The sequence below is a fragment of the Dysidea avara genome, chromosome 14, assembly GCF_963678975.1.
Source record: "Dysidea avara chromosome 14, odDysAvar1.4, whole genome shotgun sequence".
Taxonomy (NCBI): Eukaryota; Metazoa; Porifera; class Demospongiae; order Dictyoceratida; family Dysideidae; genus Dysidea; species Dysidea avara.
The window spans coordinates 1704493-1724178 of record NC_089285.1 but is presented as its reverse complement, the minus strand read 5'-3'; the positions used below and the strand labels follow the sequence as shown (position 1 = coordinate 1724178).

The 19686-nt window shown below is 38.8% G+C and overlaps 2 protein-coding genes across 2 annotated transcripts in view; one reads left to right on the top strand and one right to left on the bottom strand.

Annotated features, from left to right (window-relative positions):
* The window catches only part of LOC136244975 (uncharacterized), a gene marked incomplete in the record, with an annotated part of 57243 nt that overhangs the window by 894 nt on the left and 36663 nt on the right, over nucleotides 1–19686 (top strand). The window contains 9 exon segments of the mRNA XM_066036499.1: nucleotides 1–387; nucleotides 437–623; nucleotides 676–933; nucleotides 980–1151; nucleotides 1329–1477; nucleotides 1534–1688; nucleotides 6088–6202; nucleotides 6268–6422; nucleotides 6488–6704. Coding sequence (XP_065892571.1) covers nucleotides 1–387; nucleotides 437–623; nucleotides 676–933; nucleotides 980–1151; nucleotides 1329–1477; nucleotides 1534–1688; nucleotides 6088–6105 — 1326 coding nt within the window.
* LOC136244979 (uncharacterized) lies at nucleotides 1690–2839 on the bottom strand. The gene is made up of 3 exons (XM_066036505.1): nucleotides 2249–2839; nucleotides 1984–2199; nucleotides 1690–1928 (listed from the first exon to the last, which is right to left on the bottom strand). Exons 1-3 carry the CDS (start codon nucleotides 2536–2538, stop codon nucleotides 1919–1921), a joined length of 516 nt encoding a protein of 171 aa, XP_065892577.1. The 5' UTR covers nucleotides 2539–2839; the 3' UTR covers nucleotides 1690–1918.

The window sequence follows — 19686 nt, the reverse complement described above, 5'->3', positions numbered from 1 at the left end:
GCATGCAGTCAGTGTAACAATACATTTGTCTGGGAAAGCCAGCCATACATATGTAACATTCCAGCTGGGAATCTTCTAACATCTGCTGCTATTCTGTACACTGGCTCCCTACCAGCCAAGGCGCTCCGAGTATTTAAGACCCTTAACTGTGCTACAATAAGTAGAAAGACATTTTTTAGATATCAGAAAAAGTATCTTCATCCAGCAATTTGTGTTATTTGGGAGAATTGCCAGTTGCTTCTTCTTAATAAACTGAAAGAGAATCAGCAAGGCTTGGTTATTGGTGGTGATGGAAGATCTGATGGCCCTGGACATAGTGCTAAGTATGGATCATATTCCATGCTCGAATTGAGCCTTAATAAAATACTGGATATACAGCTTGTTCAGGTACATAGTGGAGTATGTGGTGTATACTACATGTAAATTCTATTAATAGAGCAATGAAGTTAAAGGAAGCTACCATATGGAGAAGGAGGGTCTCCATCGCTGCATGGAATTTCTGGAAGGCCATCACCTAACCATTGATGTACTTGTCATAGACAGGCATAAACAGATAAACAAATGGTTACGGGAAGCACACCCAGACATCAAACACTATTTTGATACATGGCATGTAGCAAAAAGTATATATAATAATTATACTTGTACATCTGCACAACTGGAGAATATATCTAGGATTTCGTAAGAAATTGGAGAAACTGGGAAAACAAAAGAATTGTGAATTAGTTAGTGAATGGCAGAAGAGTATCATCAACCATCTATACTGGTGTGTGTCCACAACACCTGATGATGACAGTGAACTTGTGCAAGCTAAATGGCTGTCATTGGACAACCATGTCCATGATGTTCACAGGAGGCACAGCACAAAATTTCCAAAATGTTCACATGGTAGACTGCGGCGCCGAGATAGGAGGAAAAAATGGTTTAAAAGACGTAAGTGACATGATGAGCATGCCGGTATATTAATTTTATTGAATAGACACGAAAGCGAGTGAGAAGCTAACACGTCTTCTGACCAATGTAACACACTTAAAGGACATGACCCGCCTTTCAAGTGCTCATCAAACATCTAGCTTGGAGTCATTTCACAATGTTGTGATTAATTTTGCACCTAAGGCAGTTGCTTTTTCCTACAAGGGAATGAAAAGCAGGTAATGCAATAGTCACTTGACTTCGTTTTGAGTGACTTCGTTTTGAGTTCATTCAATTTAGTGTTAAATGTACTGATTGATGTGTTAATTTCTCTGTACTGTGAGCTAACTATTTACACCTTTACTAATTTGTGTGACCTAACCTGCAGACATAAAGTTGCTTTTTACATCATTCAGGCTAAAGCTAGCAGCACTACATTTTAATGAAAATAGTAATCGCCCTCAAGCAGTCACAAAACAAGGTGTGGAACGATACGATGTTGTACAGCCTAAGTACAAGAAGGGTGGTTATCTTGTACGCAATGTTCATGTGAAAGCTACATATGGTATGTGAAATGGTTAATTTTAATTAACTATAGTAATTATGTTGATGTGTATGCAGATTATATCGAACAACTACTACAAGAAACCATTAAACAATGCAACACAGGAGGGGGAGATCTGTCAGATGAAGAAGAGCCTAAGCCACTATGTTCTGCTTCGAGCGACCAGACAAAGCAGCTGCAATACAACAGCACAAAAGTCAATTTAGCTAATGTAAAATGCAATTCACATCGCAATTACTTGTTCACTTTATTAAACATATATATATATACATGATATACAGTTATTATATACTATTACAATTTAGGGTACTTAAAGCCTGCATATGTCTCTGAAGGAAATGTGTGCCTAATTTTATCCACAGCACAGCTTGGTAGCACTATTCTTATTGACTTTCCCAGCCAACCCCAACACCATCGAGTCAGTTGACGGTAGCTTGTGAATCAGTACTGCCTGCACATCAAATTTAAAGGTTTAAGGGGAATGTGCTATATGATGTTTAACGTACTCGTGAATAGATTCTTTATACTTGCCGTACTGTTGTCTGTATTGGTAATAAGCAGTCTCCAGGACCCACTGATTTAAACAAACTGCATTGAACCCTTCACTTTCAGTGATACATGTAGCACCAACTTCTTCCAGCTTAGCTACCATTTCAACAATGGAGCAACAGCATATACATTCTTTTCTAGTGGGCATCATCTTACAATTGCCACAGTGGCACCTGTAGGAATGGAATTATCAGCTGACTAGCAGTGGTAGAATAGTCATACCAGCTCATATCATTCGGCAATTTACTAAATTGCTCTTCATCAGACGATGATTCATCCTCGGTTAGTTGGCTGGAATCGCTAGCGGTAGCATCTATTGGCTCGAACTGGTAAGGTTCAAGAGAGTTTATAGCTGTCTCCTCAGTTTCTTCATCTGTGTCTTCGTTGAAAATGCTAATTTCATTGCTAGAGACCAAGCTGGAAACGTCGCTGTATTCATCGGAAATCATAGTGTCTTGGGAAGATGTCGAGCAAGGACGCGATATAGTAATGTAGGAATCCATTGATGACATGGAATTATCTATAACAAAGTCTTTCTATACCTAGTCGATCAATGAACTTCACTATGAAACGTAAATTACTGAAAAGATCTCCCATGGAATGTATACTACATTTACGCAGTGTTCCCCTTGTGACGTAGTAACTTATGACGCAGGTTAACGTAAGATCTACACTGGAAACATTTTTGATCGTGTATTTCATTAACAAATCATACAGTAAATTAAATTTCATATGTACAATCATACATTAGGGTAATAAATCAATACAATTATGAAATAAAAAAGAATTTTAAAAATCCATGTCTCTCTCCCTTTAATGATACATCGTTATTAGTAGAGCTGCTAAGCACTTTCGTTGTGCACTTTGTGATAAAAGTATGAAACTTGGTACATAGTTTGCATGTACCATAAAGGTCACTTTAAGATCGGGAGCCACCTCAGATTTAACCTTTTGTGACCTCTAGAGGTCAATTAAGTAATAAAAATGCCTAATTTCTACCTTTCAACCATTTCTATACAATGAATAAATATAAAGTGTTGGGTATCAAATGAAAGCTGAATATTCAAGGAGTAAAATGAGACTGGAATTATGTCTGTACCATATTCTATTACAAAGATATACATCTCTAAAGTTTTATGCAAGCCAATGTATCTTAACTCAATGTGCATATCTAAGCAAACTGGCTTGCAGAGAGTGGATGGACCAGTGCTATAGTACAAGCAGACATTGCAAGTGCAGGTACAGCAGATTCCTTCATTAAAGTAAGCCATGTGACCAAGACAAGGCATGCACACCAAGTCACAGCCGCATGTATCCATGCACTCTTGAAACAAGCATATGACGAATACACATCTGAGTCAGGGATTAATTTGCCTCTTGAGCAGTGGTGTTTATCACAAGCACAGCAGAGTTTAATGTTCAGCTACTGGTTTAAAACATTGTCCCTGGAGATTCTTTTACTGCTGTATGTTAGGCCTATTTGGGAGGGAAATTTTCAGCTTTACATTGAATCCCTTGTATGGCAAAGATCACTTTCTGGATGTTTGCATTATAGACCACATTCAATACTCCAGGTGGCTACCTGTACATATTCGTGACATGATGACACTTTCTGAAAAGCATCCAGATATTGTGGCAGAATTTCATGCAGGAAAATTCGTCATCCACAAAACTAGCAACAAGTTTTCAGCAATGGCTATTGACCAGTGCCGTGAGCAAAATAATGCTACAGTCAAAGAGTCAGCAGGAGCAATTGGATTGACAACTGATTCCCTAGCTTTGAAGCATTGGATGGTGGCTGGACCTGAAGTTGCAAGAATTGTAGTAGAATTTGAGGAGTATGCGAACATAGCACAGGAAGATGGCAAACACTTACATCATGAACAGTATTGTAGTGTCCAGTGCACATTTCAGAAAGATGTAAATTCTTTAATTGCAGTGTTCGAAGAGTTTGGAAATCCATTTCATGAGAAAGGTCAAGATTTATTGGTCCTTGATACAAGAGATATTATGGATAATTCTGTTGGAAAAACAGTCCAGGAAATTGAAGCGATTGGTGATGATCAGTACAGAAGGTTTATTGAAGAAATGTGAAAAACCCATGCCAATCATCAAAAATAAGTTGTCTTTATTCAGCAAACCAACAGTGAAACATCATCCTACATGACAGCAGAATCAAATCACAGCACTAATGAATGACTGTAGTCTTTTTTCTAGACTACATATATCTTGTCAAATCAGAGATGGGGACTTGGATACATTCTTTGCCCATGAAAATCAGGCCACTCCACCATCATTATCTTTGGGAGGAAAAATTAGACCTAGTGCAAAGTCAGATCTCCTCCATTGTTTTGAACTGTGTGAAAAACAGTTGTTACATGCACCTAACATTGATGCCATAATTCTTGATGATGCTGCTGTTGTTCACATGCTTCATCCTGGAACGGCAAGAACTTTTCAAGATTATGCAGACACAGTGTTTGGTTCATATATATTGTCTCAGTTACAGAATGCCAATAGAATTGACATTGTTTGGGATGTGTGTATGGAAAATAGTTTGAAAGCAACAACGAGGGAGAAGAGAGGAAAAGGCATACGAAGAAGAGTTGCTTCTACTACAGTCCTTCCACCTAAATGGAAAGATTCCTTACACTTGGATAAAAATAAAACTGAACTTTTCAGGTTTCTTTCTCACCAGGCAATAAAGATCCCAATTGTAGATGGTAAGAGTATATATGCAATTGACAGAACCAATGTATTATGCTCACTGGCTGATGCTGATCTAGATAATGTGGTTCCCTGTTCCCAAGAAGAAGCAGACACACGTATATTCCTCCATGCATCTGATGCTGTAAATAAAGGATATAGAAAGTTATCTGTGAGGACTGTAGACACTGACATAGTAATACTAGCGATTTCTATGTTTAATGAGATAAACCTTGAGGAATTGTGGCTGGCCTTTGGAACTGGACCTAATTTTAGGTATATACCTATCCATGAAGTAGTTGTTAACATGGATTCTAGAATTTGTGCTACTCTCCCAATGTTTCATGCATTTACAGGATGCGATACTGTCTCATCATTTTGTGGTAGGGACAAGAAGACAGCTTGGAATACATGGAAAATTTATCCTGAAGTCATCGAGGCTTTTGAAGAGTTTCCATTGATGCAAACTGAGATCAGTGATGTGGCAATGGAAACATTGGAATGATTTGTTGTGCTGCTATATGATTGTACAAGTGATATCATGACTGTTAATGATAGTAGGAAATACTTGTTCACACAGAAGACCAGAAGTCTTGAGAACCTGCCACCAACTTGCGAAGTACTCAAACAACATATTAAATGAGCTAGATACCAGTATATTTGCTGGAAAAGGGCCTTAACTCCTATGCAGGAACTTCCTGACCCTGCAAATTGGGGGTGGAGAAAGACGGGAACCTCTTTGGAGCACAATTTCCGAAGCATCCCTAGCATGCCATGAACTAATCCATTGCAGTTGCAAGAAAGGATGTACCAGACAGTGTAAGTGTGTCAAGGCTGCACTTAAGTGCACTGCTCTATGCTTCTGCCAGGAAAAATGTCACTATGATTAATAAATGTGAACCATTGTCTGTGAACTTTCTATTGTTAACTTGAAATTACCATTCTTGTACAAATTTATATACATGTAATGAGGTAAATAATAGCATAAAATTACAATAGAATACTGTACAGACATAATTCTAGTCTCACTTTACTCCTTGAATATTCAGCTTTCATTTCACACCCAACACTTTATATTTATTCATTGAAAAAGTGGTCAAAAGGTAGAAATAAGGCATTTTTAATACTTAATTGACCTCTAGAGGTCACAAAAGGTCAAATCTGAGGTGGCTCCCGATCTTAAAATGACCTTTAGGGTATATACAAGCTGTGTACCAAGTTTCATGCTTTTATCACAAAGTGCACAAACCTTCCTGTTTTTAAGACTTAACAGCTCTACTATATTATTTGCTTTACAGCATACATACATACAACAAGATATGCACAGTATAAATTTTTTTTTTAAAAATCCTCAGACAATTACAGCATATTGATGAAATGACTTTCCTCCATCTCGAAGAGCGGGAGATCAGGGAGCTGATACCCGGAGCAATAGGGATAGTAAAGAATCTTTTAAGACTTATTCCTAAGGTATATTATAGCTATTCAATTATGATTTCATGTGTCCGCATTGCATTTTTTTCCTTTTGCTGTAGGATCGAGAGACAGTAAGAATGATATCGTGAGGACCTTGGTTTCAATGATGATGAGCAAAGTTGGTGCAAAACCCACCAGAGGACAATGCGAGCAGGTAGCTAGAGACTTGATCTTAAAATACCCATTTATGAAGGATGACATTGGAGATGGCTACGTAAGTATAGTATACATGCAGTTAATCTGTGTATGAATGTTCTGTAATCTATAATGCTTAATCAGTTATCTTGGGTGGAGAAGATGCATGGTTGAAAGAATAAGGAATGCGAACAAAGCTGATAAAAAGAAATCTCTTGATTTAATGACAAGGAAGCAGCAACTCCAAAACGCAAAAGGAAATTAATTGTTGATGATCTTAGCTGAAGGTACCCAGGTACAACAGGGAACAGCCATAGGAAAACACTTCACAGCATGGAGTCAGCAGACACAATGATATCAGGTCCTCATATACAGCTCTGCAATTTGAAAACATACACTGACTTGGAACATATGTAGCAAACTTACATGTTCCTAGTAACACGCACCTAAAGTTATTATCACTGCATTTGAAGATGAATATTTGGCTTTGTAATCTTGAGACGAATAAATTTTTCACCTGTACTGCCGCATATCGATCACATCTGCAGTTTCATCACATGGACAAACTGGGTGTTTTGGCTGTTTTCGTCGGTACATGCTGCACGTTAACTATTGAATACTATTTGTCAGTTATTAGTTCTGTATGATCATATTTATATATTGTCGCATCTGCTCAGCGGTCTACCCACTTGTTGACTGTGTGGGTGCATGATGACTTAATTGGTTATTGATCACCTAAAACTGTGATTTGCCTATTTTTTCGAACTTTTATTACCCATAACTTCTGTGTCCTCATGCTATGGCCTAAAAAATTTCTGCAGATAATAAGCAATTACAAGTTTCAGAATGCGGAAGCTAGTTCTGTACAGAGTGTAGTTTTTATACTCATGCTAATGCCCAGTCACAAAATTAATAATGGTATATAATACAGGCCTACTTTTTAACCATGCACCAAACTATATAGCCCTTATATAAATGCATCAATAGTATAAGAGAATGTATTGCATGCATAAGGGTATATACACTATATATACTGGCTTTTTGTTTCATGTGTATATATTTAAAGCAGAGGATTACATTTATACAAATGAAGTGGCAACTGGACTAACAGAAGTTTTGAAGTTGTCCTGTTTTAATGGCTTCCTTAATGTAATTGATCATAATGTGAGTGAACTTTTTTTAACTATATAGCTATACATATATAATTATGGTGACAAGACACTTATGATCAGATGCACAAATTAACCCACAGTGTGTGCATGGACTTTTACAAAGTGGACAGCAATAGTAAAATATTGATGGACACTAAGGAACAGCACAATGCTAGGAGTATCATCACAATGTCATTAGTAAAACTGATACTGAGACCACGAAGAAGCATGGGACAGCTCCAGGGACAAGTGCATGTGCTACAAAAGGAGCTATTACTGACCTGCAAAGCCCTTTTGAAAGCAGAAGAGGATATATTAACAGTAGTTGATTTTGTTGCAGAATTGCGTGATGAACAAACTCAACATCTGGAGTTTACACGGAATTGTTCTACCATGTGTCATTATTTATTTGAGCCAATGGAGGTTATTTAAATAGATCGGGCCAATGGACAATGTTATATAACAGTTAGTAGCTACACGAAACAGTGTTTTTATGTGCACCTTTTTTTTTCTACTCAGTTAAGACTATTAGCATAATGTACTGTATATTGCTGGTTAATCTTCAGGGACAAACAAGGTTCACACACACACACGCGCATGCTCATCACACACACACACACGCGCATGCTCATCACACACACACACACACACACGCACGCATGCTCATCACACACACACACACGCGCATGCTCATCACACACACACACACGCGCATGCTCATCACACACACACACACGCGCATGCTCATCACACACACACACGCATGCTCATCACACACACACACACGCGCATGCTCATCACACACACACACACGCGCATGCTCATCACACACACACACACGCGCATGCTCATCACACACACGCGCATGCTCATCACACACACACACACGCACACACGCGCATGCTCATCACACACACACACATGCGCGCGCATGCTCATCACACACACACATGTGCGCGCATGCTCATCACACACACACACACACGCGCGCGCATGCTCATCACACACGCACACCCGTGCATGCTCATCACACACGCACACCCGCGCATGCTCATCACACACGCACACCCGCGCATGCTCATCACACACGCACACCCGCGCATGCTCATCACACACACACCCGCGCATGCTCATCACACACACACACCCGCGCATGCTCATCACACACACACACACACGCTCATCACACACACACACGCGCATGCTCATCACACACACACGCGCATGCTCATCACACACACACACACGCGCATGCTCATCACACACACACACACACGTGCATGCTCATCACACACACACACGCGCATGCTCATCACACACACACGCGCATGCTCATCACACACACACACACACGCGCATGCTCATCACACACACACACACGCGCGCGCATGCTCATCACACACACACACACGCGCACCACACACACGCGCGCCACACGCACGCACACACACACAGAGCTGGTAACATGTATTGTGTCCTCAGATAAGTGTGTGATTTATTTAGAAACAAATACAAGTGTACCTGGGGAACCCCCCAGGAATAGTCCCTGTGTGTAGTTGTATATCATGTAAATAATACTGGTATAGAGCCAGAGTGGTATAGAGCCAGAGTTGACAAAGTGGTTGGACTTTGCAAAGTGAATAGTGTAAATGATTTTTATGACATGTTTATGTCTAACATTTTGACAGTTCTTGGTGAGGTATGTGGACTATGGAAAAGCTGAACGTGTATCTGTCAGCTATATGATAGGTGTGTTAAATGATTACACCTCAAATATGCACCACTATACACCTTCATGCCATGTTACCACCCCAGCTTGGTTACACAAATTTAAAGTGTTACCATAACACCCCTATAACACCCCTATATAGTGGGTGTATTGAATGTCTGCACCGTTTGCTAATATAAAGACAAAGGTTTTTATATTGCACTTAATTTATTATTTTATCTGCTTTTTATTTCAGTGTATAACCTAACTATAGTTCTTATTCAAACAAATGTTTTATTAGAGTAGTTTACAGTGTCTCTTTGTTTTGTGTCACTGATTGCGTAGTTTGGGTGGTGTATGTAATGTATAGGTGCTCTGACTACCAACTCTCATCGAGGTCCAAGCAGCTGCAGATTGGTCGGAAGACAATTCAAAGAAAAGGAATGCTGATTCCAAACATTGTAAGCTCAAGATGATGAATATTTATATATTTTATGATACTGACAACGGCAAAAACACTGTCCGCAAAGTGAAGGAGGAGGTGTTTACTTTGCAAAATCCAAAGAAATTTTAAGGCTGCAATATCTAAATAAACAACTTTTTTTTGTTTGACATGGTGCACAGTGCTGCACCAAGAAGTTAAAGATGAACTGTACGATGACAAACAAATTGCTTCGACTTATTCGAATACACAAAGATATTTATCTTTTTTATGCAGGAATGAAAATATTGCTAATTTGTATGTTCTACATGTGTTCATGGTATTGTTGTGTTGTAAATTTTTAAAAACTATACCTTGTCTGAACCCTACTGATATTTACGATTTTGCACTGTTAATTATTTTTAACTTCCAGATAGAGATGGGGAAGATGGGGCCAAATTTAAAAAAATGCCACCACCACTGATGTTTATCTGCTGTTACTGCTGCCAATGTTTATCTGCTACTGTAGTTTTAGCTTCAGCTACTACAGCTGCTTTGTTTCTGAGCAGCAGTACAGCACAGCAACTATATTACAAATCTTTAGTACCAGCTGCAGTAGTAGCAGCAAAAGCTAAAGTTTAATCAGAGCTAAAGAGCTTTAAAGCTAAAACTAAAGTTAAGAAAACTTAATCATTTACAACTATCAAATCTTATTCTGCAGGGTAAAATGTCCAGTGAAGGTTTATGCATGGGCTGGAATTAGCATGCAAGGCAGGACTGGGATCCGCATATTTGCCCAGTGTACGTAAATATCCTGTAGCAAACCCTGTTGCCATTTGTTAGAGAGGTCTACCCAGATGGATACAGATTTATGCAGGTCCACTTTACTTGGACACATTCACATGTATTTTGTATACTCATTACGTCTCTAATCTGGGAAAGGCTTTTTTTATAAAGACAATGAAATTACATGGTGGAAAACACCACCAGAATTGCTGGACCTGTATCCCATAGAGAACATGTGGCATGAGCTAAAAGAATTTATAAGAAGAGAGGTAAAGCCGAAAACCAAAGATGAGTTAGTAGAAGGCATTGCACAATCGGGGGTTCAGTGTCTGGTGAGAAGTGTCATAAATAGATCAGACACCTCCACAAAGTTGTGCCACAAGTGATCGAGTTGGGAGGGGTTGCTACTGGATATTGACCATTTCATATATCATGTACAATAATGCATAATCATTGAACATATATATTATACATGCTATGACTGGATTATATCCCTTGGACATAAGATTCAACTGAACCCCTCAGGAGATGGTTGAATACAGATATGAGCCAACCAAAGAATGTGGTTAGCAAAACCGTAGCTAATGCTCCCATGAATGTTCCCAAAGTGAGTAAAAACTGTTGCTCTAACTGCAAATATTGAAAAATTGTATTTTGTTCAACCCACTTTAATATAAATGCTGGCAGACACTTTAACATCAGCCAAACAATATTATATAACATATCACTATTCATATAGTATGTATATTGAGTACTTTCTCATACAAAACACAGCTTCACAATACCCATTGTGCCTTTTGATTGGTGAGGTTTCTTTCACTAAGATCAAAAGTGCCTATAGTGCTGAGAAGATGTGTGGTGTTGAGAAGCCAAGCCAAGTGGAAGCTATGGTATGCTGAGTAAGTTGTTATTTCATTGTTATTCCAAGCACTCACTCACAAACATGCATAATTTAGTCATTATACGTTTGGTAGGGTTGAATCATATATTTCCCCTTAGGTATCATAGCTAGCCAGACATCAACTCTCAAGGTCACACAATTCAGTGACCTTTACAAGAGTTGATACCCAGGACTATGTTAGTGACACGTGTGACAGTGTTAGTCTATTGACTGTGGTTGGCTGGTTGTCACCCTCAAAATGACTCTGTGTGAATGACTCTGATGGTGAACACTAGGACCACAACCAACATTAATCCAAAAGTGACTATTAAGGTTTAACATGTAAGGTACTGTATCAAATGTCTCAGAACTCTTTGCTGTAAGCATAAGCATCACCCTAAGTCTGTATCATACTTTTAACATCATTTGACTCTCTTGAGAACACCCTAAAAGACAAAAATAAAAATAGCCAAACTGGACTTCAAAGCTCATCACGTTAATAGTTACGCCTCAGCTAATAACAACAGAATATTGACTAAGTCTAACAACATCCCTTCAGTCATGATCATGAGCCTTGAATTTTCAACTGCCAACATTCGGCAAATGCATATTTTCACTTTGTTATTCATCTTCACCAGCAAACTTTACCAACTTGGATATGGACGAGCTCAAACCTCCTATCCAATGCACAGGTATGTGAGAAATTCCATACATCGTGTTTGCTATACATTCTTACATTTAAATCTCTAAAGATCAACAGAATACATTACAAGATTAATGATTTATTGAATTCATTAGTAAACAGTATGTATCACATATTCACCTATACATTACTCCATTCAGTCTATTAATGTAGGAAAATATTATGATTCCTTGTACTTACTGCTGCTGTACTTGCAGTTGTTTAATATGTTTGATATATAGATATTGTTAACTAGATGGAATGATATTGCTAAGAAAAAGACAATCATTTGCGTTTAATTTCATCAGTAGACAATGATGATGAAGTCATCATAAAATCTGAAGATTAAAGAAACAATGTGAATACCCAACCTGCCTTGAAACTAACCACTTCCTCTACTTTATCCATTGCTACTTTATTTTTCACTATAGACAAACAGAACTTAACATCTCAATTTTGTGGATACTGGAAGCAATGTTCAACTCTATAAGACTACAATTTCTGAAGACATTTTATTACTGAACATCATATGCATCTATTTAATGACTGCTGGAATTACTGCAGTAAGATGTAGTAACCAGTTTGAAGTGCTGGAAAGTATAGTTGGGCATATGATTGTCCAAAATGGAACTGGCTTCCCACACATCAGCAGGGTCTGCTTCTAGTACATTGCTGCAGGAGAACATAGGACATTGAGCTGGAAGACAATAGTACCCAATGCAGCTGAGAGATATGTAAATGCTTCACAATATTTATTGAATCTCAGCAATCATTGTATGTTTTGTGGAAGTTTAATTTTTCTGCAATGTAGAGAAATATAAGTGTATTGCAAAGTGGACACCTACACTAACTATCTTCTTCATGTTGACCTAATCAAACAGATAATCACTTACTTTCTCTACAATACGGTGGATCTTCTTCAGACATTGCTCACAGTAGGAATGATGACAAGGTAGGAACTTGAACTTCTTAAAAGTTCTGCTACGAGCTGAGGCATGATGTATGAAAGAGACATTTCATGGTGTACAATGTCATTTTTGTTACATCACATATCTTGCAAACAACTTATTTCCTTTGAAGCTTGAGAAATAGAATGTGTATATAAAGCATTGTAGGAGTTAACCACTGTTCTCCGATCTTAGCACTTTTTGGATTCTAAAATTAAAACACAGGTCAACATATTTTGCAGGACCAAATTAAGGCCACTCAACTAATTTTCTTGTTTCTTGGGCCAAACTGAACTTAGCACAGGGTCGGTAAAATTAAAATAAAATCTTAATTTTTGTTGGCTGAAGAGTGGTTTTCAGTAGCCTTAGTCATCTCCTGTGCTGCTTTCAGCCATATGCTATGAACATAAATATTTTGTACAGAAATTTATAATTTATAATAACAGGAACAGTTTGGCCCTATTAACTACTCTATTACAACATAGTGATTCCATGTTACACTCATCATAATTATTTATTAGGCATACGCACCTAACAGATAGGTTTTTTACAAAGTTATCTCCAAAACTTATAAGTGAATGCGCTTAACAACCAGACTTTACGGCAATGCATTTAGTCAAGTCATGTACATGACCTTTTACTGTACTTAAAATTCTCTTCATATAAAGTTATCAATGCTGGCATGCTATAAACATGCCAACAAAGGGACCCAATTATCACATAGCCTTAAAGTAGCCTCCTATGCTAGTCTGCACAGATATAATTGACTTGTTTACATGGCTACACCCTGGTGACCACACATTTTCAATACACAAAATATGTCAACAATCTTTTAATGAGCAGCACACTTGGTTGAGATTTTTTATTGGTAATGCTATCACTGTGCTTTCGAGGTACCTACAAAGCTAGAGACATGTTATCCTATCACTATCCGGATCATTGATATGCTGTATACATAGCGAAGGGAGACCTCAAGGGAGACATAAACGCTTGAGGAGACATTAACTTTCACTGCTTTCAGCTTTTCTTGCCGTTTGCTGTTGTGTGTAGCTTTATCGTCGCATTTGGCCATATGCACTTATTGAAATATGCATGCACTTAACAAATAATATGCACTTAACAAATAATATGCACTTAATAGATACGTAAGCTTAACAACCTGACTCTACAGCATATTCATTAAACTTCTCAAAGTTTTTATTAAAGTGTAATCATATGGATTATGTTCCCAGCTAAGTTTGTCTCTATCGTGATTAAAGGATTTATCAATGCTGAACCCTTGATTAGCACATGCTTTTCAACTTCCCGGTACAATAAAGGTGCTTATTAACCCTCCAGATCAACAATGCATTAAATTTGCATCATTAATACAAAAATATATTTTACCTTTTTACCAAAAAGATATCAAAGTAAGGTTGCAGTAATCGATACAGACAAGCACTTGCCTCTGAATGATAGATGTTAATAAAACGTGGGCTTTATTTGCAAAAGTGCACATTAATAAGAGTAACCTCATGGCTAGCCTCGTGGTGCTAAGTTGCTGTGCTCGACATCGCTATACCATTTAAAAGGTAAAGTAGTTTGTCTAATAATAATTTGCTAGATTATTATGGTTTTTTTTATATTACTCAGTTATTCTACTATTATTGGGATGTGCGTTAAAAAGAATTCTCTTATGAAAGGTAAAATAGCTTGTTTAATGATTGTATGCTTGGCTGCTGCATGGTTTAGCATGGTGTTATTTGATTTCCTGTGCTGTAATGATTGTTGTGCAAGATTGTAGTAATATTTTCCTTTTCCTCTCTCTATAGAGTCAATAGTTGCTGTCACGGTTGTGCTGTGCATCATATGTACAATGGCTTGTATTAATAATCCAATTACTAATATCCATCTATCAACTGAGGAGGTGCTGGAAATGATTGATAATGCACGTACTAGCACCAATGCTGTGAGTGACTATGACAGAAGTGCTGGAAGTACTAAAGTGTTTGGGAGAGTAGTGGACTATATTTATCAGACGGGAACATCCCTGACGGTGAAAAATCAACGGACTACTCGGGGACTTGTTCATCAATAGAGCCTTGTGAACCAAGTGATGAGGTATAGCCTGTAGCAGAAAATGGAGAGTATAATTCACAGGATACCCAGTACAACCTCAGGCCAAGATCAGGAGCAAAGAGAAATGGTAGAAGTGATCTTATTCCACTTGCCAAAAGACCATGCCATTTGTCTGTAACTGAAATAGATGAAGCATTACGAAGCAAGCCAAGGAGTGATGGTAAAGGGCCAGGACCATCTGGAGGTAGAGGATCTAGTGGCAGAGGGGGAAGACAGGCTAAAGGTACAGGAAGAAGGCAGGCTAAAAGTAGAGGAGGAAGACAAGAAGATAGTAGTAGACCAGCCAAAGGTGCTAAGAGCAGTGGAGGCTCTACCAGCGGTAAATGTGACTGATCAGTGGGCGTGTCTCTACATAAACCTGCAGACAATAATGGACATGGATTTGTGTATACCAACAGACTGATGAATGGGCATGGCTACCATATGTCTCTATAGACAGTAATTTATGTAAGTGGGCATGGCCCACAAAATAAGCAGGGCTACGCTATGACGTGTAGTAATGTGGGACATGGTCAAATGGCAAACCCAGCAGCTATACTGCAGACTCCTGCCTCATTCACGTGTAACTCACCTGACGAGTGGCCGAAGTGGAAGAGACGCTTCGAACAGTACCGAGTAGCTTCAGGTCTTAACAAAGAATATGATGAACACCAAGTGAGCACTCTGCTTTACAGTCTTGGGGAAGAAGCCGACGATGTGTTGACCTCAACAAACATTACCCCTATAAACTGGAAGAAATTTGCAGATGTCATCCAGAAATTTGATGAGTTCTTCAAAGTCCGGAAGATCTTCAAAAGAGCAAATGCTCTCAAGGAGAAACAGAACTGCAGAACAGTTCATTACCTCCTTGTATAACCTAGCAGACTGTGAATTTGGCGGCCTCAAAGAACAGCTGATTTATGACCGAATTGTTGTGGGTATTCGTGACTTCTCACTCTCAACAAAGCTGCAGATGGACTCAGAACTTACCCTTGAGAAGGCAAAACGACTGATTCGACAACAGGAAGCTGTACGAGGACAATAGGCAATCCTGAGCATACCATATAGGGGGAACCCCCGTCCAAGCCTTTACATCACGAAAGCCACTCAAGCGACCTGCAAATAGCTGAGGGTTGCGCCTTCCTCAGCCCGTCAACCATGGCTAGAAGTGCTACTACTGTGGAAAAGGGCCCAACCCAAAACAATCCTGCCCAGCCAGGGAAGTGGCATGTCATAAATGCAAGAAAAAAGTCATTACAGTTCAGTTTGTCGCAGCAAAGCAGTTATTACCCTTTCTGAAGAGCCACCAGAGGACAATGGCTTTCTAGAAGTGAGACAAAAGGTACTTCACGGACTGCTCTTATCAAAGTAAATGGCCAAGAAATAGTATTTAAACTGGATACTGGAGCTGAGGCTACTGCAGTGTCACATTCAAAACATTCAACTATTGCAGACAGCTAAAGTTCTGTGTGGAACCAAACAATCAACGCCTAAAAGTATTGGGCCAAGCAACCGTACAACTCACTTACAACGGGAGATCCAGTGACTCAGCTTACCGGATTATAAAAAGTGATCTGTGCACAAGTATAGCTTCTGTAATAACCTCAACATACAAGTTGTTAGACCGGAATGTGTTACTATGGACTACCAATAATTCTTTTACATTTCGAAAGTCAACTCCCCCTTTCTTTTCTCATTAAGTAACTTGCAGCTGTCAACAGTTTATCACATATTGGCTACTGGCCATTTCTAGCATTAGTTTCTTCCGCCTCAGTTTCTTCGTCACTTCATCATCATCAAAATCACTGCTTGGGTCACACAATACTGCAAACTCTGTGACCTGTTTACTGTGACATCAAGACTGTGACTGGTCTTCGCAAGCATTGGTCATCAGTACTTGAGTCTCTGATCATGATGTATCCTTCTTGCAGCAAACACACTTCTTCCTCTAACATAACCTAATAACAATGTAATATGCACAGAAACATTTATTTGCACCAAATGTATTATACTAACTACCATCCAGTGGAACCATCAAGAATTTTTTGCATTTTTTAGCAACACATGCACGTCAGACAACTTTTTGCTTTACTGCTAGCAATATCCAGATTTCCTATCACACTTGGGCAGTAGTGATATGGAAACTACTTTAACCCTTAAGCCCACAGCTGTTTTATAAAATGCAAGCACTGAAAACGCATAATCCAGTAAACTGGATCGCATGCATGCCTTGTAAAACTAAACTGTATAACACAAAAACTGTTAACGCTATCTAAAAGTGACAAATACCATCTTACTCACTGTTAAATTTAGGTTTGAATGGTCCCATACTTCGTTGCATCCATCCAACCCAGAGATACTCACTTCACTTTGAAAGAGTAAAAGAACTATCCCTTCGTCTTCCTTCTTCACATAACGATGTACAAAAAGGCCATAACTCGGCCGTACATCATCCTATCAACTTTTGCTTGGTGTCATATTACTCCTCACGTGATGGCGATTCAGTTGATATATAGATATCACGTGATAACATCACTCTCAGACGAGCACAATGACGATTCGAAAAAGTGGTGAAGCCATACAGGTTTATTATGTGTTGGTCGTACGCTCATAATATTGCAATCATGGAGTGTAGTGGTTGTCATGACAACACAGTCATAGAGATGGTACCAGACATGTATTATTTAACTGTATCTATGGCAACAGCAAAACAACCAGAGGCCATGAAATGTGCCGCATATGCAAACAGTTCCTCACAGTGTACATTGCATATAATAAATATATTTCAATAACTGGAAATATATGCGCAGTGACGTAAAACGTGTTAGTTTTGGTCGTACGATTATAATCTTTCGGTCACGGTGTTTGGTGGTTGTCATGGCAACAGCATTGTGGAGAAGTTATCAGAAATGTGTTACTGTGTATATTAATATGTTACTATGGCAACAACAAAACAACCAGAAGCCATAAAAATGTGCATTGTATGGAAACTGCTTCCTACGGTGTACCTTGAAATAAAAAATTTTTGGAGAAAATCTATTCAGGTGAAGCAGTACAGCATATTTACGAAAATCATATAAATTTGGAAAAACACCCTGGTCCTACAGGGTAGAAATATGTACATTTTGGTGGTCCTTAAAGGGTTAATTAAAACATAACTATATGTGGGAAACCCCTACTTGCATTGAACAGGTGACCTACAGAGTACTACTAGAGTTCTCACATATAGCTAAGCTGTAATAGCTAGCATCATTCGTATTTCTTGTTTCACTACTTTTCATTGTTGGAACTTTACTTGATATTGAATTAACAACTTTTAATTGCTCTGCAATAGGCTATCATCTTCACAATTATTGACCCAAGAAGTTATATAAGCACATTTTACAAGGTTATGTGGATGATGCAGTAAATTTAAAGGTATGATTATCTTTTAGTGTATCGGAAGATTATATGTACTTTACTTCAAACAGAGGGCTTTTCAAGACGTGGACCAGCCTGGCACACAGAGACCAAGCCGTGTCTGCAGCGTTTACTGGTAACCTACAAAGTACACACACAGCACAGACTACACACATACACCCACACCATGCAGCAACGGCAGTTGCACCACACAACAGACACAACTCCTATACTCACAGCTTCAAGCATACCAACAGACACAGAAAACTATGTTTTAAGCTATTCATCCCCAACCCCACCCTCCCCAATCCCATCTAACTGTGGATCTGATGGCTCATCTGACACACCTTCCAACAGTAAAGATGACACTGATAATGCTCAACCGAAATTTTTTTATTGCTATTTTAATATACACGAAGACATCAATCACTAATGGAGCAGCAAGAATTTTTGCAAAATACTGTTGACAATGTTGCAAGTAAATTTCCAGAATTAGCATTTACACTGAGATACGATGGCTTGGATAGCAGTAACCCCGTGCTAACAATATCACAGAGAGCAGTGTTTAATCACCCCCCACATGGATTGACTTCTCGAGTTTGTGTTACCATACTATACAAACACTACAAAGTTCATGTTCTGATGAGACTGGGAGTGAAGGAGAGATTGAATCAATTGATGATGTAATGGAGCTTTGTGGTATGTTTGGCAAAAAATCGGGTTACAAATTCTGTCCTGGAATTGATCCTGTGCATTATGAAGATGAATACCACGAAGCTATTCATTTTCATATTAGAAGTGTTTGGCTGTCTGAGTTTCCATTTTCATGAGTTGGTTCTGTAAATTGCAAGCTTTGGTTTTTGCCTGCATCAAATATAAGTTTAGCAGAGAAGGCTGCAAGTGAAGTGAAGTGCCCACCTTGCAAGCGCTTGGTGCATGATTTAAACTTACAAAGAAAACGCACCCTGGAAGAAAGCCCAAGCAAAAGGATAAAAAGGTAACAGCCCTCTTCTAGGGCATGGCTGCAGCACATGTCACCTGCCAGCCAGCAAGCAATATTTGGAAATTGAGTAAGCTGGAGGATAGTGAAGTAGTACTCAGTGATGAACAGAGTGAGGAGATGTGTGAAGTGATGGAAGCTATGAAAGCCGAGGATTTGATACGCTGTACCAAGAAGGAGACCAGCATGGAGTAGGGAGTGAAATAAAGACATTGTGGATGACAGATAAAGATCGCCAGAAAAAACAGTTTTTCTTGAATCAGGAGGAGAAT